The sequence below is a fragment of the Epinephelus moara genome, chromosome 12 (assembly GCF_006386435.1).
Source record: "Epinephelus moara isolate mb chromosome 12, YSFRI_EMoa_1.0, whole genome shotgun sequence".
Classification (NCBI taxonomy): Eukaryota; Metazoa; Chordata; class Actinopteri; order Perciformes; family Serranidae; genus Epinephelus; species Epinephelus moara.
The window spans coordinates 38,700,057-38,722,406 of NC_065517.1; the positions used below are offsets into that span (position 1 = coordinate 38,700,057).

The 22,350-nt window shown below is 42.8% G+C and overlaps 2 protein-coding genes across 2 annotated transcripts; one reads left to right on the forward strand and one right to left on the reverse strand.

The window, feature by feature from the left end:
- Positions 1 to 5,150: 5,150 nt before the first annotated feature.
- chgb (chromogranin B) lies at positions 5,151 to 10,963 on the forward strand. The gene is made up of 7 exons (XM_050058436.1): positions 5,151 to 5,294; positions 5,432 to 5,478; positions 5,573 to 5,663; positions 7,161 to 8,640; positions 8,839 to 8,938; positions 9,192 to 9,302; positions 10,567 to 10,963. Exons 1-7 carry the CDS (start codon positions 5,228 to 5,230, stop codon positions 10,645 to 10,647), a joined length of 1,977 nt encoding a protein of 658 aa, XP_049914393.1. The 5' UTR covers positions 5,151 to 5,227; the 3' UTR covers positions 10,648 to 10,963.
- A 65-nt stretch (positions 10,964 to 11,028) lies between these two features.
- Positions 11,029 to 22,340, reverse strand: trmt6 (tRNA methyltransferase 6 non-catalytic subunit). The gene is made up of 12 exons (XM_050058440.1): positions 22,037 to 22,340; positions 21,676 to 21,803; positions 20,096 to 20,205; positions 18,744 to 18,835; positions 18,556 to 18,639; positions 18,334 to 18,458; positions 18,025 to 18,195; positions 16,262 to 16,434; positions 16,016 to 16,101; positions 15,222 to 15,324; positions 14,818 to 14,904; positions 11,029 to 11,673 (listed from the first exon to the last, which is right to left on the reverse strand). Exons 1-12 carry the CDS (start codon positions 22,141 to 22,143, stop codon positions 11,512 to 11,514), a joined length of 1,428 nt encoding a protein of 475 aa, XP_049914397.1. The 5' UTR covers positions 22,144 to 22,340; the 3' UTR covers positions 11,029 to 11,511.
- Between the last annotated feature and the right edge of the window lie 10 nt (positions 22,341 to 22,350).

The window sequence follows — 22,350 nt, forward strand, 5'->3', positions numbered from 1 at the left end:
GTCAGCAGAGACAGAAAGAAGACAACAAAAAGCTGCTTTGAAGCTTTTTTTTGTGCAAATGTAGTTTAAATGATTCAGTAAATTTGGAGCCACTAAAGTCTGTGCTCATGCTTTTTAATAAGTGTGCTGTCAGACTGTTGTTAGATGTTATACTCAGCAATTAATGAGTTGATATCAAATTTGAAGTTAGAGATGGATGTTTGCTGATTTAAAAGACTAATAAGGAGTGACTCCTCAGAAGAAAAATTAAGCTCCCTGCTTGTCGACAAATGATACATTAACCAAAATAAGTGAATTTGACCACACACAGCCGCACACAGACTCCCCCATTGTTCTTGGACTGTCATCAAAGTCCCTCAGTAGTTTTGAGCCAAACATAAAGCTTGTCCCCACCAAAGATCAAAGCCCAGCCGAGGCTTTCATGCGGCACGTTGCATTGTGCCCATCATGAGCCACTCGCCTTTTGTTCTTGGATGTAAATAGTCCTGATGAAAGGGGTGGTGTTGTCGCAGACAGGGACCAATCTGAGTCATGCTCACAGATCCCTGTCTAAACGCATCGAGCTTCCCCCCTCTGCACTGCCTGTAAAGCTCCTATATCTTCATGGCTCACTAAAATATTAATCGGGCCTGGAGCAATAGCAGTAAGGCCACAAAAACACATACACAGCACCACATGCGAGTGCACACGCATTTCTCAGACGCGCACACATTGTTCCGAGCATGGGGTTTGTATAATTTAGTGCTTCAGTGCTTTTGATATCACTGTGGAGCACTGAGCCTCAGTCACAGACATGACTTCCTCCCCGGGGACAGCCGAGGAAACTGCAGCACTGTTACTGCTGCTGCTTCTGCTCAGTACACAAAACGTGTGAAATTGAAAATCTATCACTCACACAAAAGGCTTGATTCACTGGCTGCTTTGGATTAGCGCATATTGCTTGGATGTACAATACACTGTTTTATGCTCTGACCAGTAATTATTCCAGTCACCACAGTGGAGCCTGTGTGCAGTAACAAAGATGGATGTCAGTAACCAGTCATGTAGGCATGAGAGGCGCAGGCAAGAGAGCAGATTTATGGAGCACGATATTCTCATTTGGCTTGCAGCTGTTGCACTTTCTGGGCTTATGGTTTCTGAGACATGATTGAGTTTGAGTGTACTTTGCCATACATAAAGGTCAGCGCTTGTTGTGTAAACATGTCATGTAAACATTTTTTATCATCATGCTTTTGTAAGCATCACAGAGGCCCATATATATATATACAGTATATACAGAGAAGAGACTGTGAGTGGCCCCATTCTCAAAAGTCTCAAACAGGTCACTTTCTGACTTGTGTTTTTGTTGTGTCTGGGTGAAAGGATATAAGCACTGAGGAAGAACAAACTGCTGCACAAGTAAGAAAGAAAAAAAGTGCCAAAAAGAAGATGCCAGCGGTTGTCAGTTTGGATGTTCTGAGCCACGCTGAGCTGAGCATACATCTGAGCTCTGTCGCTGCACGTCAGCTCATCCCAGTCCAGGGTTTGTTTGTGAAGACGGCGGCAGCAGTCGCAGATTAAGATGCTGTTCATGCTTTGCCCAGTTTCAAGATGGGAAAGATGGTAATAAAAAGAAGTTTGAAATCAAGATGAGATTCCAGTCCTTATGATTGAACAGAAACAAATCATTGCACTTGTCAGTGTGTGAATTTTTTAAGTTTCTCTGCAGCTGTGTTCTTTTTAAAGGTCCAGTGTGCAGGATCTAGGAGGATATACTGGCAGAAATGGAACATAATAAGTATGTTTCCTTATTGTATAATCACCTGAAAATTACAATCATCATGTTTTTGTTAGCTGCCACTAAATCCCCCTAAATCTTACACACTGGACCTTTAAGTCAGTCATATACTACTCCTGATCAGACACACTGTTCTCACCCTGTATATCTGCACTGAGTATCACTGAAACAGTGTTGAACAAAAACGGCAGAAAGATTCACACACTCTTCTAACACATCTGTGTGAGTGATGCTTCAGCTTTGCTTCCTGTGTGTTTGTGTATAGGTTCTGTGATAGTACAGAGGTCATGTGGCTCAGGCTCTAGCTGTTTGTGACACCCGGAAACTGCTTGACATCATCCTCGATCCATGTTCTTCATATTTGTTCACATTTTATGTATCATCATTGTCACATGGATTGTCTTGCAGGGAAACTCAACTCTGCCCTGGGGCTCCTTTTGCAAAATGACAGGAGTCCACGCAGCAGTTCATAAAAAAATAATAAAAGTAAATAAATAAATGACTTGTTTTAAACCGTTCTGTGTCTGCTGTCCTCGCCAATCTTTGCCAAGAGGACCGTTCTGTGTCTGCTGTCCTCGCCAATCTTTGCCAAGAGGCATATCCAGTCACAACCCCACAGGTGTATGCAGTGTTTACAGGATTGGTCTGGGGATGCTGCCCCTGCATTTATTGATAAACTAGCTCTATTTTGATTTTTTTAATGTATTTTATTTACATTCAAAGTACAAAAAAATCTGAATATGATTTAATTTACTGTCATTTATTGGTCGACGGGCAACCCGGCACCCTATAGACCATTTCAAGGCATCTTTCAGTTGCTAGGGAACGACATTGTTGCTCCACTTAGACTTCTGGTTCAGCCACTACTGCACGAAAACAGCACATGAAATGCTGAACTTCAGTCCTCCTGAACTAAAATAAACACACTGTGGGAGATGGGGAAATTAGTTTTAGGACCTTGCTGCTCAGCGGTAGGTTGTTCCCTTTGACAAGGTACAAAGTTGATGTCAGAAATAAAAGTCTACCGCGTCCCCAAAGAAAGAAACCAATGCAAAGCAGCGTTCAAACAAAAGAACTGGACACCATCAGGAGAATGAAGGGTCTGTAGTGTTCATTTCATCCCTGATAAGTTTACAGTTTTTGGGGAAATGCAAATGACAAGAGAGACACACAGCACACACAAATAGTGTTTCCCAGTGGTGTCCAGTTCTTTTGTTTGACCGCTGCAATCCATGCTTTGTGCTGGTTCGTTTCTTCAGGGAGGCACTCGACTTTTATTTCTGACATTAAGTTTGTGCCTTGTCAAAGGGAACGATCTACCACTGAGCAGCAAGGTCGTGAAACTAATTTAGCCATTTCCCATGGTGCGATTTCACTTCAGGAGGACTCAAGTTCAGTGTTTTAGATGGTGTTTTTGTGCAGTAGTGGCTGGACCTGAAGTCTAATGCTGTGTTCACACTATGAGCGACACAGCAACAGGCTACAAGTCATTTTCAAAGGAAGCCGATGACATGAAGCTACAAACTGACGTCCAAAACTTGTTGCTGCTGACGGGCATGACCCGCCACAAACATAAGTTGAGCTGGCTTCAATTTCTTTCCAGCGCTCCAATAATGCTGTGAGGCATCAACCAATCATATGTTTTTGTTTCTAGCTGTGGTACTCTGTTATTTAGCTGCGTTAGCTGATGCTATGCTAGCTTTCTGTGTATTGTGGTGCACAGACACTGATCAAAAGCACAGATATTTTTATGATTAAATACAGACTTAAGATGACATTCACTCGAGGTTCTTCGCTGCAAGTTGCAGACACAAGCCTGTGACGAAATAGCTACGTTGTTGAGTTCTTGAGCAGCACTTTAAAGGCGACTCGGCAATAACATAGCTGGTCATGCTGTTGTATTGTCGCTCATAGTGTGAACACACCATAAAAGGAACAACTGTGCCATTTCATAGCAACCGAAAGACACCTTGAAACAGTTTAAAGTGGGCCAAAGGTGGCCGGTGGATGTAAGTTGAGTATCAAATGGACTTTGCAGTCCTTTCTAGTCTTCCGACCACTCAAAGTGCTTTTACACTACATGTCACATTCACCCATTCACACCCGCATTCACACACTGGTGGTCTAGGTTACCAAACATAGTGCCACTCAGTAACCATTCACATGGGGGTTCAGTATCTTCCCCAAGGATACTTTGACATGCGGACTGGAGGAGCCGATGTGCTCTACCTCTGAGCCACAGCCTCCTCAAATCAGTGGTCTAGACAGTAATGTTATTACACTGGTTATCTGTACAAACCAAAGCTGTTGCACATCTGTTCATCCTGGGAGAGAGATGTCCCCTCTAAGATGCTCTTTCCAGAGTTTTTCTTATCAGGAGCGAGTGTCAAAAGGACAGAGAGTGTTGTGTGCTGCACCGGCTGTACACACTGTAAACCCCCTTGAGATACAAGTCTGATTTGTAATATTGAGATACAATAAATAAAACTGACTTGACATCCACGCCACTTGGTGTTAACCACAACAACTATTGATCCAGCTCTCCATTAACTAGTTTTCCTCTACTGGTGTTGGAGCTGATAGGCTCCCATGGGAGACTGGACGGGATGTGCTGAAGGCAGAATGAATTATTGAGGAGACAGTTGGGCTAAATTCTCCCTCTGGTTGGACAGACTCCAAGGCCGCACATGTCTGCTTTAACTTCTTTAAATATATGTTACATTAGCCTACATTTAATGATTATAGCAAATACAAAATGTAGGGCAACGTTGCAGATGAGAAAAAGGAGGTGTTACATAACTTCAGAGACTGGGGTAAGAAAAAAGTGAATTAACCACAGGGTGCAATGTCATGAATATGCATGCAATCTAATGCAATCCAATACAATAGACCTGCAATATGATTTAACATTTAAATATGTTTTAAGAGGAACACCAGCAGCATAAACACACTGTAGGCTGAGCTGAATCAACTTCTCCCTGATATAAAAAATAACTCTTCTTTACAAAGTAGTGTTGCAGGGCTGAGGGCTGGAGAGTCGGGCTGCAGAAGAGTGCACGAATCTTCGTGCTTGCCGTGTCCACCCCCCTGTACCTGCCTGTCCTCGGTCATCTCACGGCATTCAACACCAACACGCCACATGAACCTAATTCCCTTATGAATCTGTTCAAATTATCACCTGAATGAGCCGTGACAGTAATTTACTAATTCACTTTGCGCAAAATGTCGACATTGTGCGTGCATCAGATCTCCCTCGGATCACTCTCGTGTGCAGGTCTAATGAGTCATGACATTAACAGAGCCTAAAGCCCTCCTCCCACGCTCCTCCAGCCCACTCCTCTCTTTATTTGAGGCGCTCCTTTGCTCCAGTCCTCAGAGCAGCAGGCGCCTCAGTCAGCGCAGCTCTCTCCTGCCGCCTCGGAGGGATTGGAGCTGGACACACTTTCTTGGATGTATCTTCATCTCGCCAAGATGAGACTTATTTTTGTTGCAGTTGCGGTTGCGGCTTTGCTGGCAGGTAGGTGATGCTGTGTGTTCTTGCAGAGTGGTTTCAAGTTAGTGAGCGCAGTTCAGGACCATGGACAGAGACTTTAATGCATCCAATCCTCGTGCAGTTTGACTAACATTTAACATAATGCTTATTTTCTAATGCAGAAAATCTAGCGCTTCCAGTGGGAAAAGAAGGACAGAGAGAAGATGTGGTATGCTTTTATAATAACATTTGATTTTCAAGTTTAAAACAGCAGCTCTGCAGACATTTCAGAGCTACAAATGTAGTTTATTTGCTTGCTACAGGTTACACGCTGTTTGGTCGAAGTCCTCTCCAAAGCTCTCTCCAAACCGGACTCCCAGCTGGACCAGGAATGCAAAGACATTCTCCAAGCAGGTTTGTAGCACAAGCGGATTTCTCTCTGTGCATGTGAGATAGTAAACAGGCATATTTAAAGCATTACATTGTGGACAGTGTTGATGCAGCACTCTTTTAATTGTCAGGTTGCTGAGACACTGAGGAGCTGGTATAAAATGCTTGAACAAGTATATTTTGGCAACAAGCTGGAGACAAAAAATAGAGCTATAAAGAGCTTTCATGCCACTTCCACACAGAGATGAGACTTTAAAGGGGCAGTTCACCCCGAAATCAAAATTACATATTTTTCATCTTATCTATAGTGCTACTTATCAAGCTAAATTGTTTTGGTGTGAGTGGCAGAGTGTTGGAGATATTATCCGTAGAGATGTCTGTCTTCTCTCCAATATAATGGAACTAGATGGCACTCGGCTTAAAGTGCTTAAAAAACTCAACAGCAATGTCTCTTTCCAGAAATCATGACTCATTTACTCAAGATAATCCGCAGACCTCATTGTGAGCAGTTTCATGCAGATACTGTTTTCCTTCCACCGATTTACACCCACCAACCGTATTGCCATAGAAGGAAGAGTGTATCTTCTCACAGATGAGAGGCTCGTGCTTGTGACAATGTGAGATGTAAACGTTAATGGCGTCCTTCTTGGCTAAGCTGTAATGTTGGCTAGCTCAGTGGTGCTAGGTGAGCTAGCAGTAGATGCCCAGCTCACCACCAGCGTGGTTAGACGTTGATATTTGGTTGAACTTTGGTTGTCTGGTGACCAAAATTCAATGTCAGGTCAATGTCTAATGACATAGAATAGTGATGACAGACAACAATGACATTTTGTTGGTTTTCAGTTGTGTTGTTTAGTGGCCAAAATCCAACATTTCTCAACATGTCATGCCAACGTCATCTTGACGTAGAATAACGGGCCTTGGTTGTGAGTTATGGAGGCCAAAACCCAACATCTGCAAAATATCATAATCTTATCATCCACACAAGGTGAACTTCTAATGTTGTTAGACATTTAAAAGATCATCAAAACAATTGCCATTCCAATCAGAATTTAACATCCGTTACCAACTGGGCCTCTGCAGTTGTAGTTTGGCAGAAAGAAAATAGTTCCTACATGACACTGCTCACAACAAGGTCAGTGGATTATCTTTAGTAACTTGGTCACGATATCTGGAAAGAGACATTGCTGTTGAGTTTTTCAAATGTATTTTTTGGCACCACAAGCTGAGTGACATCTAGTTCCATTATACTGGAGAGAAGGCAGACATCTCCACACCAAAACAATCTAGACTGATAAATAGCACTGCAGGTAAGAGGAATAATATCTATGTTTCATTTTGGGGGGTGAACTGTCCCTTTGAACCCTTATCCTTCTGTTTATTTAATTGAACCTACATATAAAACGAGCTATTGATCAAATGATCAAACACAAGATGGGATCTGACCTAAAGGTTGAGGTCTTAGAGCTATAATAAGTCGATCTTTACACCTCTTTTGATCTTTCTTTTGTTCTTTCATAGGGATCAAACACGCCCCGCTGGACAAGAAGAGCGGGGAGGGGATTGTAGTTCATGAAGAGGCGGTCAAAGGTCATGCTGAGCAGCCTGAGGCAAAGGGAGCAGACGTAAAAGACATCGAGGCACTTCTGAAATCCGTCGAGGAAAAAAGAGAAACCCCAGAGGACGAACGCAGCCAAGAGTCCTGGAATCTGGGTGACGAAAAGGAGAAGAGACACGAGAACGAAGTAGAAGAAGAACGGGAGAAGAGGAGCAGCTGGAGGCCCAGATATCACCAAAAGAAACACAAACGGGGAGAGGAAGAAGAAGACAACGAGCGCAGTCAGGAGAGTTGGGCGTCCATAGAGAAGAGATCAGAAGAGGAAGGTGACGAGAGAGAGAAGAGGAACTGGAGACCTGGAAGATACCACCAAAGAAAACACAAAAGAGATGAGGAACCTTTAGGGGAGGAGAGGGAGGAGCCAGAAGAAGAACGCAGCCAAGAGTACTGGGACTTCGATACTGGAAGAGATAAGAGAGAATGGAGGGCCGGCAGGTACCACCAGAGGAGACACAAGCGTGATGAGGAGCTCTCGGAGGAGGAAAGAGAAGAGCCAGACGAGGAACGCAGCCAGGAGTCCTGGGGCATTGACAAAAGGCACGGTGACGAGGATGAGGAGGAGAGATCCAAGCGCATATGGAAGCCCACACATCGCTACCACCACAAGAAGAAGTTCCACAAACGTGGCGACGAACCATCAGAGGAGTACGAAGATGGCGAGCGCAGCCAGGAATCCTGGGGTGTTGACAAGAGAGAGTGGAGGGCCGGAAGGCACCACCAGAGGAGACACAAGCGTGACGAAGAGCTCTCCGAGGAAGCCAGGGAAGAACCTGATGAAGAACGCAGCCAAGAATACTGGGACTTTGATACTGGAAGAGACAAGAGAGAATGGAGGGCCGGAAGGCACCACCAGAGGAGACACAAGCGTGACGAAGAGCTCTCTGAGGAAGCCAGGGAAGAACCTGATGAAGAACGCAGCCAGGAATACTGGGACTTTGACACCGGAAGAGACAAGAGAGAATGGAGGGCCGGAAGGCACCACCAGAGGAGACACAAGCGTGACGAGGAGCTCTCCGAGGAAGCCAGGGAAGAACCTGATGAAGAACGCAGCCAGGAATACTGGGACTTTGACACCGGAAGAGACAAGAGAGAATGGAGGGCCGGAAGACACCACCAGAGGAGACACAAGCGTGATGAGGAGCTCTCAGAGGAGGAAAGAGAAGAGCCGGACGAGGAACGCAGCCAGGAGTCCTGGGGCCTCGACAAAAGACACGGACAGGACGATGAGGAAATAGAAAAGCGCATATGGAAACCAACACACCGATACCACCATAAAAAGAAATATCACAAGCGTGGCGGGGGCTCATCAGAAGAAGACGAAGAGCAGAGAAGTGATTCAGAGGAATACGAAGAACCAGCAAAAGACGGGGACGAAGCAATGAGGTACTTCTATCTGAAAACTCTTTAATTCAAGTTTGTATTCTGCACCCGGGGGCACAAAACACTGCAGAGTTCAGTAACACCAGTCTCCGATCAATTGGGAACATTCTGTACGAGAAATGAACAAACCCCTTTGGCTGTGTACAAGTGCTGACATAAAAAGTATTGGCAGAGCAGTGTCTAATTGGGGCTGTTTTTCAGGTATCTGGCAGAGAAACGCAATCCCTGGATTTTCAGAGGTTTCTACCATCCTGCATGGTACAAAAGGGATTCAGACGAGCACGCTGCAACCTCAAACAAGGCAAGCATTATGTGATGGACCTGTTTTCTGAATAAGACAGAGGAAATTTGATCTTGCTATCCACTCATTTTTTAAGAATTTCTTAGCATATAAAACCTTTTAGTGTGTGTGTGCATATTAATTAGTATGGACCAAGCACCCATCAGTTTTCTTAGTAATAAACTCTATTTTTTCATCAGTTACTGATAGTTTTTTTGGCTTACATTGTACGGTTTAGACATAATCTGATTCAGCTTCTAATCAATGTCTTCAGATGGACGAACTGGCCAAGTTGCTGAGCTACAAGATAAACCAGCTGTCCAGCCACTCTAATCAAGAGGAGCCAAAGAAGATTGTGCACCAGAGAGCACTTACCCTGCAGGAGGTAAAAACTGCTTTCTTTCACTGTTAAAAAAAGGAGTTCTTTTATGGCTGATGGGGAGACACATTTACTGTCAGGCTCACTTTGTTAAACCTCTAACTAGACCTCTGAGGTGAAAACGCATTATGTTATCATATTGTTATTTACTGTGCTGCACAGATAGGTGGGCAGAGGACACGTTGCTCTCAGTATTTAGAACATGTGCATCTGTCCCATCCAAAAAAACCCCATGAAGGTCGCAGAGGACTTTTATTTTTCTGAAATTAAAGACATAGACACCATAATTGGATGCAGAAAAGGCAGAAATTTGAGTATTAAAATTCACCAGGATGCACAAAATTAAGTGTTCAATGCTCAAACTTATTGGAAGAGAACTCCAGAACAACAAAACTACAGTTAAATTCCTTCAAACTACTCTGACAGGTCTTGAAAATAGCTTATTTGTATGTTTTAAATCAGATGTCATGTACAACGTAAAACGCTTTGCACTGCTGGTGTTTCCATAGAAAAAAAAATCCCCCTATATATTTAGCTGACCCAGTAAAGCCATGAAGCACATCAAGCGCCTCCACCACCACACTGTTTCACTGGGGAGAAACGCAGCCAGGCTCATTATGGAAATCTCCAGTCTACATGGAGATGTCAGGATTTAGCCTTCAGAACCACGGAGCATCCGTGAATATGCATCTGTGCAAATGCACATCGAGAACTGTCCCTCATGTGCACGTTCCAAATACATGAAGGAGAAATGCAACCAGTATATTCATGTGCAGTGACTTGTTCCTCAACTCTGGAACACTTAGAGTGAATTTTTTACTGCCTTGTTCAAATTAGTTCTTCTTCACGGCATCTCTCTTCAACACTTGTCCCCTATTTTTTCCTTTTACACTTCCATATCGGCTTTTTATGACTGCTGCAGTAATCACACTAAGAACCTTGTGATTATAGCCTCCCAGAGCAATCAGTCATAATACGCCCATTAAAGAAAGAAAGCGACAGCCTGTGGAGGCCTCGCTATCTTGTCACGGAGTTTAAAGTAGAAAAACAAATCAGGGAGGAGGAGGCGGAGGGATATCAGCGCTGCGACTCCAGAGATAATGAGGCAATGTTTAACCTAAATGACCAATTTAGTCGGATTTTGTTTTGCAGGCTTGGGTAAACAAGCCCATTTTATCATAATTTAATCCTGATTTCAATTCCATTAATGGTCAACAAACAGATTTTGGATGTCACAATATAACCTGATGTATTAATCTCTTGTTTTCAGGAGAAAGAGCTGGATAACCTCGCAGCGATGGACGCAGAGCTGCAGAAAATCGCCAGCAAATTGCATGACAACAGTGCATAACCCAGCACGGACACCATTTCAAGACACTGTCAGTGGATAAAGCTGCTGTCTTACTATATGTCAGCCAATTTAATGTGCTTACAGTGTTAAAAAAAAAAAGACAAAAAACTGACCGGAGCCTTGCTGAAAACATTTTATCAACTTGTTTATGATCGTATTTGTGATATTTTGATGTTATCGAATTAAGCCGCATGGGAATGGTTTTGATGTTTATATAGAAAATATGAGATTATAATATATATATATATATATATATAATGAGATAAATTATTAAAACTGTGTTCTGAAGAATTCTGCACTCAATAAAAGAAGTTATTCTGGGACCAAGCAAATGTCTCCAATTATTTCTTGATGAGTAAAAACAAGAGTTCACACATTGGATGGTTTAGTAGTTCTTTTTAATTCTGTGCAGATACAGATGTACCTGCAGTGAGGCTGCGTTAGCAACTGGATCATATAACAAATGGCACTTTCTGCAGGGATAACAAAATAAAAAAAGTTACAACCTAGAAGCTGAAGAGCATTAACTGGAAAAAAACAAACACCTGGTCTCGAGACATAAGACACAAATTTGTCACTTCCTCTCAACACACCAAAATTACTTCAGCAGTTCCTTACGTAACACGTACACTGAGCTCGTACTGGCTTGTAGTTTACTCCTCAGCATCACGCCTTCATCTGCGCTGATCTGAACACACGAGACGGGAGCAAAGTGCCCTGATGAATGCAAACCAGACACTCCCGTCTCCCTTTATTCCAGATGTGTCAAATCAGTTCAGCAGAAAGAGGAGTCGATGCTGGAGGAAGAATCCCTACAGGCCGTCGGTAATGTGCCCTTAAAACATTTGATGCTTCTGTATTTGTTTATCCTTCAGTGTCTGTCAGTTTCAGTCTCTTTGGTGCTGGTTCCTCCGCTCGCTGGGAGCCTGCGGGTTTGGAGCGGTCCGTGGCGACCGTTGTTCCTGAGAGGAGGTAGCCCCCGCCCCCGCTCATCAGCAGCACAGGATGCGTCCTGTTAGGCAACACCTAGGGAGACGACAGTCAGGAGACATTAATTCTACAGGAAGGGCTCGGGGAAATAACACTCTGGTCCTGAGTATACAAACACATTGTTGTTGTTAAGTATCTTATTACAAATAATACATGCTGCCAAATGAGAAGTATCTGAAACACAATTAAAATACAAAGAGGACAGACAGGACTTTCTTCCTCAGCAGTACATGAAGGTCTTACTTAAAGCTGAAACAGTAAGTGTGGACAGACAGTTAATCATCAACAATTCTGATTATTGATTTAAAGGCAGCAGAGATGCCAAACATTACTCTACTGTGAGAATCTGCAGATTTTCTGTGTTTCCTGTCACTGCAAATTGTATTTATGGTCAAACCACAGATGTTGGTCAGACACTGATTTGATAATGTCACCTTAAAGCTGGGGTAGGCACTTTGATTTTAGGGTCACTGGGCAAAAATCTCATAATAAACTTTGAGCACATTGTAATTCAAGTGGTCTGAGAAAAAAAGTAGACCTCTGCACCTCCTCTTGGCTTCGTTTTCAAACTTTAGAAAATATAGCCTGGGAGACTTTGGCCAAACACAGGTCATTTCAGAGAGAGGGCGTTCCTATTGGCTGTTCTACAAATGCAGATGTGCATCAAAGTCTGATTCAATAGCGAAGAATCCTGAGAAGAAAGTTTCAATTCCAGCACTGGCAGCAACTGCCTACACTGCAGAGTAGGGATGTAACGATTACCAATATTACAGTAAATTTCGTTTAATTTTTACACGGTAAGAATTACTGTTTATGTTTAAATTAATTGCATTATCGCGGTGGATTATTAGGATATGTAATATCAGCCTCATTCAAGTCTCGCGATGCAGGCGCTGCGTGAATGCGTAGCATGTGTAAAGACAAAGAATGAAAACATGGCGGAAGGTGGTGATAGCGGCACTCAGGACATTTCCCCCCCAACTAAACGCACAAAGTCTGAGGTCTGGGCGTACTTTGGGTTTCTGAAGAATGCCGAGGGACAGCTGGTGGAGGACAAATATCCTGTGTGCAGAACATGCAGAAAGAAAGTTGCTGCGAAGGGTAGCGACACAACAAATCTGCTGGCTCATCTCTGTGACCGTCATCCACAGCTTTACAGCCAATGCATTTATGCTATGCAAATTTCAGTTATTGTGTGAGGGACTTCGGTTTTACTAAGACTGTCATAATGTGTAACTCTCGACGTATACGGGACATTTGAGCCGTATCTCTCCTCCGAAACTGCGACTAGGTTTTCCGTTTTCGTTTAAGACACTTAGGAGCTAATACTAGCTGAGTAGCTAATAGCCGTATTAGCAGCTATGTTGCTAAGTGTTTCAAAACGAAACGGAGCTGAAAACACTGAGCGGAGCAAGGTCAGCCGTCAGCCTATATTATGTCTTGATCTGGGACAGAACAATCAATCAGTGAAGATCTCTCAATACTTGAATGTTTGGACTTGTTTACATGGTATTGCAACTCTTAAGTTGTTAAGTGCCTGTTTATTTATTTGCACATTTATGTTTATTTAAGGCTTAAAGTTTAAAGTTTATTTTATTCAAAGTTATTTTAGGTTGCACTATTACTTGCACAAATTTTCCTGAGGAACAAGTTTTGTTCCTAATTGTTTACATATTTTGCTGACTGTTAAAATGCACCAGACAAATAGGCTTTGTTCCTGTAGTTTGTTTACATATTTTGTTCATTTAAAATAAATCTTTCTGTTGCTGTGCCAGTCCCTTCCCTTAATGTGAAAGTTTCATTTCAATATAAGATTTTGGCTGTTAACATTTTAGTATGATACGGAAGTTACAAGATTTAGTGAAATTATTTCAATGTATCTATTTTTTGGACATTTTACAGCACTTAAAAAAATATCGCGATATTATCGTTTACAGTGATAATTTGGTCACTACAATCGAGATATCAAATTTTCCATATCGTTACATCCCTACTGCAGAGCAACCCAAAAAGGAGGCTGGACTCATCAAAAAGACAGTCTGACAATAAATTAAGTTAGACAATATGATATATGAATATACAGAGTGTTTCAATGTTGCTAATAGTTTGGCTTTCTGCTAACCAGAGCCAACTGTTACAGACCACCTCACCAGGAGGAGAGCGGGCAGCAGCTCCAGAGACGGATCCCCCAGTCAGCAGCCCCAGCGACCCCAATCCAGCCAGTGCAAACTCCAGCTCAGGGCGACTGGACAGTCCAGACATCCCGACAGATCAGCAAAATTTCTGTTGTTGCTGTTACACAAGTTAGACCTGGTGCTGGCGGGTTTGCACTGGCTGAATTCGACCCGCTACAGCCGTAGATTGAAGCTCAGTCTCCCAAGCTGCTGTTCACTCTCCTCCCGGCGAAACAGTCAACAGGGTTCAGAGAGGGGAGAGCTGCATTTTCAAATTCTGCCTTTTTTGGCCTGTTCCAGATTTCTCTCTACTCTATAGTTTACTCCCAGCTTTAAGATGCCAGAAATCGTCATGCCAGTTTTTTTGTTTCCTTGTTTTTTAAACAATACTCTGACAAAAGATTTTTTAAGAGAGATTAATTGCTTATAAAAAGCTTTATCGACAGTTTTGAGCAATTTGAGTAATTTGCGAGTTACTCAAATTAAGTATGTGATTAATTTGAATCCTTAATTGAAGCTTACATAAGCCCAGTTCAGACCAATGATTTGCAAACAAAACCGTTTAGAATGTTGCAGAGAAAAGTTGCAGTTGCAAAACTTAAGTCCAATAGTCAGTCTCTTTTTTAGCTCTGTTTTGTCCTCCAACTCTTGACAAAATATCTAATGCTTCACTTTGTTCACCAGCTAGCTGCTAACTTTGTTTGGTGTGTTTTGTAGCTTTTTTGCTGCCTGATACATCTGAAACCAACGATGATGAGAGTGTTGAGTCGAAACAGTTAAATTGTGGACCGTGAAACCAAAAGAGTGAGCTGAACAGTTAAAACGATCAGCTGAGCTAAGGGGAACTGCGGGTGATAATCCTCTGTAGGTTCATCACTATAAGCGACCCATTACACATGCACTTTCGATCCACTGTTGGCGTGTAAACATGGATTAAAGCATCTTTAACAACACAACACATGAAAGAAAATCACGATACAGTGCTGATCCAGAGTGTAAATGTTACCTGGTAATGTCTGAGCCAGGTGTCTGTGAGCCTGAGGTTCACCGTGCCGCCTTGTTCCTTGAGTTTTGTGTAGCACTCGATGAGAGGCTGCAGACATCGAGCGGGAAGAGATGAAAAAGGAGCATTAACGAGCAAAGTCAATGACTCGACACACACACACAGGGTGATCTTTTTAGCAACATAAGCACTATAGAAGTAATAAGGGCAGGGACGTGATAGGCCTTGTAACTCCTTGGCAATGACAGGATGTCTGCTAGGATAATGTAACAGGGACAATCCCTGCTGGAGCAATAAAAACCTGTGAGCATGGCAGCTCATGAGAGATCGTTCTAAGATAACTAACTGACCTCTTTCAGCGGGCATGTTGTTGTGCCAGTAAATACCGCCAGTCATGATGATCTTACCTCTTTGTACTGGGAGTAGACTACAAAAGGCCTGGAGGGGGAGAGGAATTTAAGCAGGCCCATTAGGACTGGACACGGGTGGAAACGACTGGCTATAACCAACCTGCAGGTGGGAAACAAACAGATGATCAAGCAAAACTGTCCGATATGAAATACACTGTAAACAATACACTCTGTTATTGGAATTCTGTAGGTCGGCAGTGACGTGACTTAGCTCATCGGTGCTGCATGCGCCAGAAGACGTGGGGATTTAGTGCCTATTGTAGACATTCATTTCACATTTTATAGAGCTCGATAAGGGTCAGTAAAAGAGGCTGATTTAGGACATTCTGGAAGATTGTGCTCTGAGGTTCAGTTTATGATGTAGAGGAGACTGGGAGGAAAGTCAATAGGCTAACCAGATCAATACTTTTACATCTGGCTCGGATGTCACCCTCACAACACGTCATCCATCAATCATTAAAAGCCATAAAGCACATGCTTCACTTTATATGACAGGAAACTGCAAAGCAATCACTTTGTTCACCTTGTGAGGGCATCGTATGCTAACTGTCGTGCGTGAGCTCAGAGGACGGCAAATTGTTAATCGTGACTTTTATGGACATACTTAATGATACTTTAATCATTCATCACTTTTTAATCCCTGCAGATCTACTTTAATTACTGTTGTTTACTACGCGGCGCCATGCAGGACTGATAAAGCCGAGGCTGAAGAGACGGAGGGTAATGCTGAAAAGAGCAGAGCGATGCAGAGAAACAGAAATGTGAAAGCAGAAGCTAAATCTGACACCGACCCGTCGGCGTTCCTGCCTTCCAGCAGGGCAGCAGCAGCTGCCAGCTTCTTCCGCTTCTCCTCCTGCTTCACCTTTTTTTCCTCTGCCTAAAAAAAACAAAAAAACATGAAGTCAGGACTTTCTTTCAGATCCAATTCTCACATTTCTTTTTTGAACAAACAGGCTCGTTCCTACTTTCACATATAAAGACAGAAACACAATAGTTAAGGGTGTCCTTAGTGGGTTTAGTAAAGTTAGTAGGCGTACTCTGGCTTCTTTGCGTTTCTCCCTCTCTTCTTTCTCCCTCTCTTCTTTCTCCTGGTTGTGCCCACCATCAGCGCCGCTGTTTGTGTCCATGCTCTGCTCCTCCGGACTGCCCTGCTGTTCTGCCTCAGGCTGGTTTTGCTCCTCCTCTGCAGCCATGCTGGACTGCTTTGAAGCTGTAATGTTGAGGGAGATCATCTCCATCAGAGGAATGCCACAGAATCTAAGTCTGTGTGTACTTTATGAAGATAAAACATAACGTTAAAATGACCAGAGGAACACATGCAAACCTCGGCATTTGTGAGGTTCAGGGTTCCCAAACATTTTTACCAGTGAATTTTTAAAACTTTCCAATAATATTTTACCATATGACTGTATCTAAGGATGTTTTCACACCTGCCCCATTTGGTTCGGTTCAAATGAACTCAAGTTCGTTTGCTGCCTAAGTGCAGTTCGTTTGGGCAGGTGTGAACAATCTTCGGCTGTAAGGTGAACCAGTGTCATGAAAGGTGCCTATAAATAAGATGCATTATCATAACTAAACTAGCTGAATATGCCAAAAGACAAGACCAGCACATATGGGTGCTTTGCAAAACATCAAGGCCACACCCCTTTTGGGGGGATAAAAAAAACCCAAAGCTCATAAAGATAGATGTCAATGCAATTTTACATGTTTGGTTTGTCTGAATGTAATTCTTGTTAAACTGACGTTTGTTTAATAGACATAATAATTATTTTGTGACCGTACCTGAACCTGAGTGTACACGATACCTTCATAAATAAGGGCTGATCGCCATCATGTCCCGTCAGTCAAATGACACATCAAACCAACATCAAAGAACTAACAGCGACGAGAGCCACCTGCTGCATCGCCTCTCGTGCTGTCTCTCAGCCAAAAAGTTGCACATGAACATACCAAACCCACGGCCAACAAGCACGTATTTTCTGCGCCTAGGTGTGAGAACATTTTTGTTTACATTCCTCACTTCTGTTACTCTTCTCGTGCACTGAGCTGAACTGCCAATCAGAGTGATTTCATTTGCCAACAGGCTCCACTGTGCCAAGACCAATTCAACATGCTGAATCGGCGGATAAAAGGTCAACTAGCACCAGTGAAGGCCAATGTGGCGGGACACAACACACCGACAAAGGCGGCGGCAGACGCTCATTAACGGCCCAACTTTGACTGACAGCCGACTGTCGGCTTGGTGTGTCAGGGCCTGTCCAAGTTGATCAATGCCCCAACACAGTGGGCAGACATTTCATGTATGGCTGCTCAGATCATGACATCGAATCTTTAGGGAAGTGTTGTCTGTCAATAACCAAACTGTTTACAGCCAATTGTTTGATCTACAGCTGGCTTTTATTCGGAGCTAACAGTCTGATGATGCTATACTGAATGACTGCACTGCAGCAGCCTCCTACCGAGGCTAACGTTAGTGATCCATCAGTGGATCAGTCACCAGCATTATTTATTCATTTACCACACTGACAGCAAATATTCAGTGACGTACGTGGCTCACCCCACCAGCCAAAACAATGTTTCTACAAAATGTTTCCAAAACATTCTGTTAATTTCAAACCATTTCCAGCCCTGGAAAACAGTTTTTCTAATTTCAGAAGTTTTTCAGGAATTTAATGATCGTGGGAACCCTGGAATATTTTGTTTTCTTTGGCATTTCAGCACCAGCTTACAGCTACTCTGTTCCATCTAAAATCAACAAAGCTATAAACATCTTGGAGACATTTTTGAAGGCAGGCTCTACCAGCACTGGGATCTTTGGCAGTGGTGTCCAGAGTGCCTGCCAGCAGAGCATTGACATGGCAGATGGGAAACTCATGCAGCATATCGTGAAAGTGTGTAGGAAAGCCAAAGCTCTCCACACCCGCCCGAACAGGCCCACCTCCTGGGTACATTTGGATCACTGAGCCATAGCCTGGGTGAGGAGGAAAGAGAGGGTAATTATACAGAGGGCAGAGACAAGGAAAGAAAATACATTCATTGTTTAAACAAAGCTCAAATCATTTGGTCAAACGGATGAACACCACAGAAGACGATCTCAGGACTGACGTACCTCCCATTCTTTCCATGACAGATCCCAGAACGAGGCCAGCACAAGTCTCAAACACCAAAACTTTACTGCCAGCGTGGATGTTCGCCAGAGTCAACATCTGTGCGAGTGTGTCATACCGCAGGTGGCTGCATTACACAAGATACATACACATCATACATTCATGTCTTCCTGCTCTGTAAGAGACGACTTTCACACATGCTGCTAATCCATGTGCTGACTCACCAGATCTTCCCTGGTTCCCGGCCATGGTACATCATCGCCAGGATGCGACAGGACGGTTTTAGAATCGTCACAGTGTTTTCATACCTGGAAGAGCACAGGAATGGGAACAACTGATAACACTAATTACATCCCACCACATTATTTTAAGTCTGAAACTGATTGTGGCTGCATCATCTGACGTGACTCACTTCTTCTTTTTCTTCTTGATGTACTTATCCTGGGCATATTCAGTCTTATCTCTGAACGTCGAGCTGTTCTCTATAAGCTGCTGGATGATTTCCTGCGGAGCACATACACATGATGTTTCTGTTTTTTTTATACTTCAACATTTTATCTGACAATTAAATAGATAAGGTTCCCATGACAAGACAAAAACCAACAATGCGTTGGCGCGTCTTGCAATGATTTTTGTCTTCCCTTTCCTGCTTGTCAGCCCACTGGGCCCTACTTTAGTAAGTTTTAACATCCATTCATCCATTTTCATCCGCTTATCCAGGGCAGGGTCGTGGGTCAGCAGGCTAAGCAAGGTCTTACAGACGTCCCTCTCCCCAGTAACGTTTTTTATCTTGTCCTGAGGGATCCCGAGGTGTTCCCAGGCCAGATGAGATATGTAATCCCTCCAGAGTGTTCTGGGTCTGCCCAGGGCCTGCTAACAGTTGGATGTGCCCGGAAAACCTCTCACAGGAGGCACCCAGGAGGATCCTGATCAGATGCCTGAACCACCTCAACTGACCCCTTTCGAGGCAAAGTAGCAACACCTCTATTCCGAGCTCCCTCCGGATGTCTGAGCTCCTCACCCTATCTGTAAGGCTGAGCCCAGACACCCCACAGAGGAACTCAATTTGGCTGCTTGTATCCATGAGATCATTCTTTTGGTCACTACCCAAAGCTCGTGACCATAGGTGAGGGTCAGGACATAGAAGGACCGGTAGGCTGAAACCTATGCCTTCCGGCTCAGCTCCCTTTTCACCACGACAGTCTGGCACGGCACCCGCGTCACTGCTGATGCTGCACCAAACCACCTGTCCATCTCACGTTTCATTTTACACTCACTCGCGGACCTGAGATACTTAAACTCCTTCACTTGGGGCAGCAACTCTTTCACCCAAATAAAATCTTTAATAATGGGTCATAAATATTTAACTTTTAAGTAAGTAAGTTCCTGAAATAACCTTTAGTTGTTAGCAAACATTACTCAAACAGGACTAAGTGGTGAATTTTGAGGGACTATTTTCAGCTGCAGATCACTCAATTTAAACTACAATGCTAATGTTCATCATAACTAAGGAACATGCCCCAAACACTCATTATATAATCTTTTTTTTTTGACAACAATACAGCTCTATAGCTCAAAAGAATAAGCTACATTAGGCTTTAGCTACACAAATAATACTTGTTAGTATGACCCATACATTGTTGCTTTTTGTTTTTCATGAAATTTCATGACAATTAAAGAAAACAGAATATCACCCACATTATTCTTTAACAAACAGACCAGACCCAAAACTTCATGTGTGTAATTACAAGATTATTTCTGTACCTGACCCTTCAGACCTTGCTCTTTGAGGGTCTCAATGTCATCCCTCGTCAGCTTCTGTGATCTTCCATCGTCCACAATGTTCCTGTTGTCTGTGCCCGCCTCCTTCGCATCTGGAACAAACACGTGAAAGAGATTACTAAAAGTGAAAATGAAAGTGTTACCGTCTGTAATAGCTGTTTTTAACATGTTCATGCATACAGTCTGGAAATAACAGACATTCATCATAAATTTAAAAAATGAATGTCAGTTTAACTACAAATCTCAGTAGCTTTCTAGTTAACCACATGTAATTTATGTAGTTAATTACAAACTACATATTCATTGTATTCTCGTGACATTTTTGGCCAAACAGTATGGCACAATGCTGCACCTCACTGGCCACGGTTGTTATCTAATGACAATAAACTGTACCGATTCCCTCCTGCCATCAGGCAAAAGGTTCTGCAACAGCTCCCCACTGCTCATTGACACTGCATGGAACGAGAAACCTGTCCACTGCCTGTCACTATTTATTATCCTGTACATATGTTTTTCACGTACATATGGTTTTAATATACTCTGAAATTAATCTTAAATGTTATCCAGATCATAATGTTGCTGTTTTAGTAGTTCATTACTATGCTAGATTTATTCCTCTGCACTTAATATTGAATGTTGTCCATGTTGAATGTCTTGTTTGCTATATTATCTGCACCTGGATTCGTGAGTATTGACATTTCATTCACTGTATGCTGCTGTTTATAGAGAATGACAATAAATAAAATTCAGTTTCGAGCTTGCATCTCTCACAAGGAGAAGCCTCCCTATTTTCTCATTAAAACACATCACTTTGATGAATGTTTAATAAATATACACAACTGTTCGGTCAAAGTCAGACTTCATCTTATACACTTCAAAACTTAACATAGACTCTTATAATCCAGGGAAACACTACATAGCTTTTTTTTTTTTAACTGATGTTTCACCTGTCTGCAACTGCTGTAAATCCACACTTTGCAATTTAGCACATTCTTCTTGGTCATGCAGTAAACTGTATACGTATTGGAAGAACATTTTTCACTGTTTCTCTGAGGCTTTTTAGGGAAATCTTGGGAACCTGACCCACTCAAAGCTATCATTGGAGCGCCTACCTCTGCTAGCAAATACCAAAAACTGGCTGTTTCATTTGGAGTGGTGACTGCAAAGAAGTTCATATCACTCTGTTCCTACATATGATTCATGGTTAAATGAAATGGCAAACACACGTTACATCTGGAGAGATTGAGATTCTATAACGAGGATAGAAGTGTTGTGTTTGATAAGATTTGGGACCCTGTACTGAAATTCTTTCAGGGCGAAGACTAATATATAATATTTTCTAAACGAAGCACCTTGCTGTGTGTATTTTTCCTTTACTGTATATGTAATTTTTACAAATACAACTTTGCACTAATCACTCTGCCTGCGGCCACTGTTACATATGATGTGCTGTGCCTGCCTAAGTTTAACTACTTTTCATTGTGCAGTAGGTGGTAGCTTGGTAAACTTCATGTAGTTTCCCCAACACTGGATGTGGGACTATTTAACAGCAGGTGACAAACCGGAGGAGCTCTCTGTGTTCTTGGGCTTCTGTGGCTGCAGGATCCCTGACACAATCTCAAACGTGCTGCTGTACAGCTGCCCCACAGCATTATCCAGGAAGAACCACTGCTTCTCAAATATCACCTTCCTGTAAGTAGAACAGACAGAAATAAATCATCATATAAAAACATGGCAGAGCATCTTTACAGCCCTGTGTGGCACCATTCACACAAATAATGCAATGTGTGTGTCACTAATGACATGTCAGTTATGGTTTAGCTAGTTCCACTCTGTGCCTCTATTACACTGTCAGAAACAGCAGTCACAAACTGGGGCTAAGCTAATTAACAAGCTAGTTTTCTTGAACACTTTCTGACTTACTTCTTCGGCTGAATTTGCACAGCTTTGAAGATATCTCCCCGCTTCAACACAACGTAGTCACCCTCTTTAATTCTGTACAGAGAATCATCGTCTGTGTTGTCCGCCATAATAAACCAGATTAAACCAGCTCACCGGTCCGCTGAGAGGTCACTGGCACCTTCAGAGAATTACACGGAGTCACAATTGACAAGGCACAGTTTATAAAAGGCACTAAACCCCCTGAAGTAAAAGCAAAATACGGCAAATCACTATTTCCACGTGTTAGCTTTCATTTCCTTAGCTCCCCAGGACGGCTAATCAATGCCAGAGTGCAG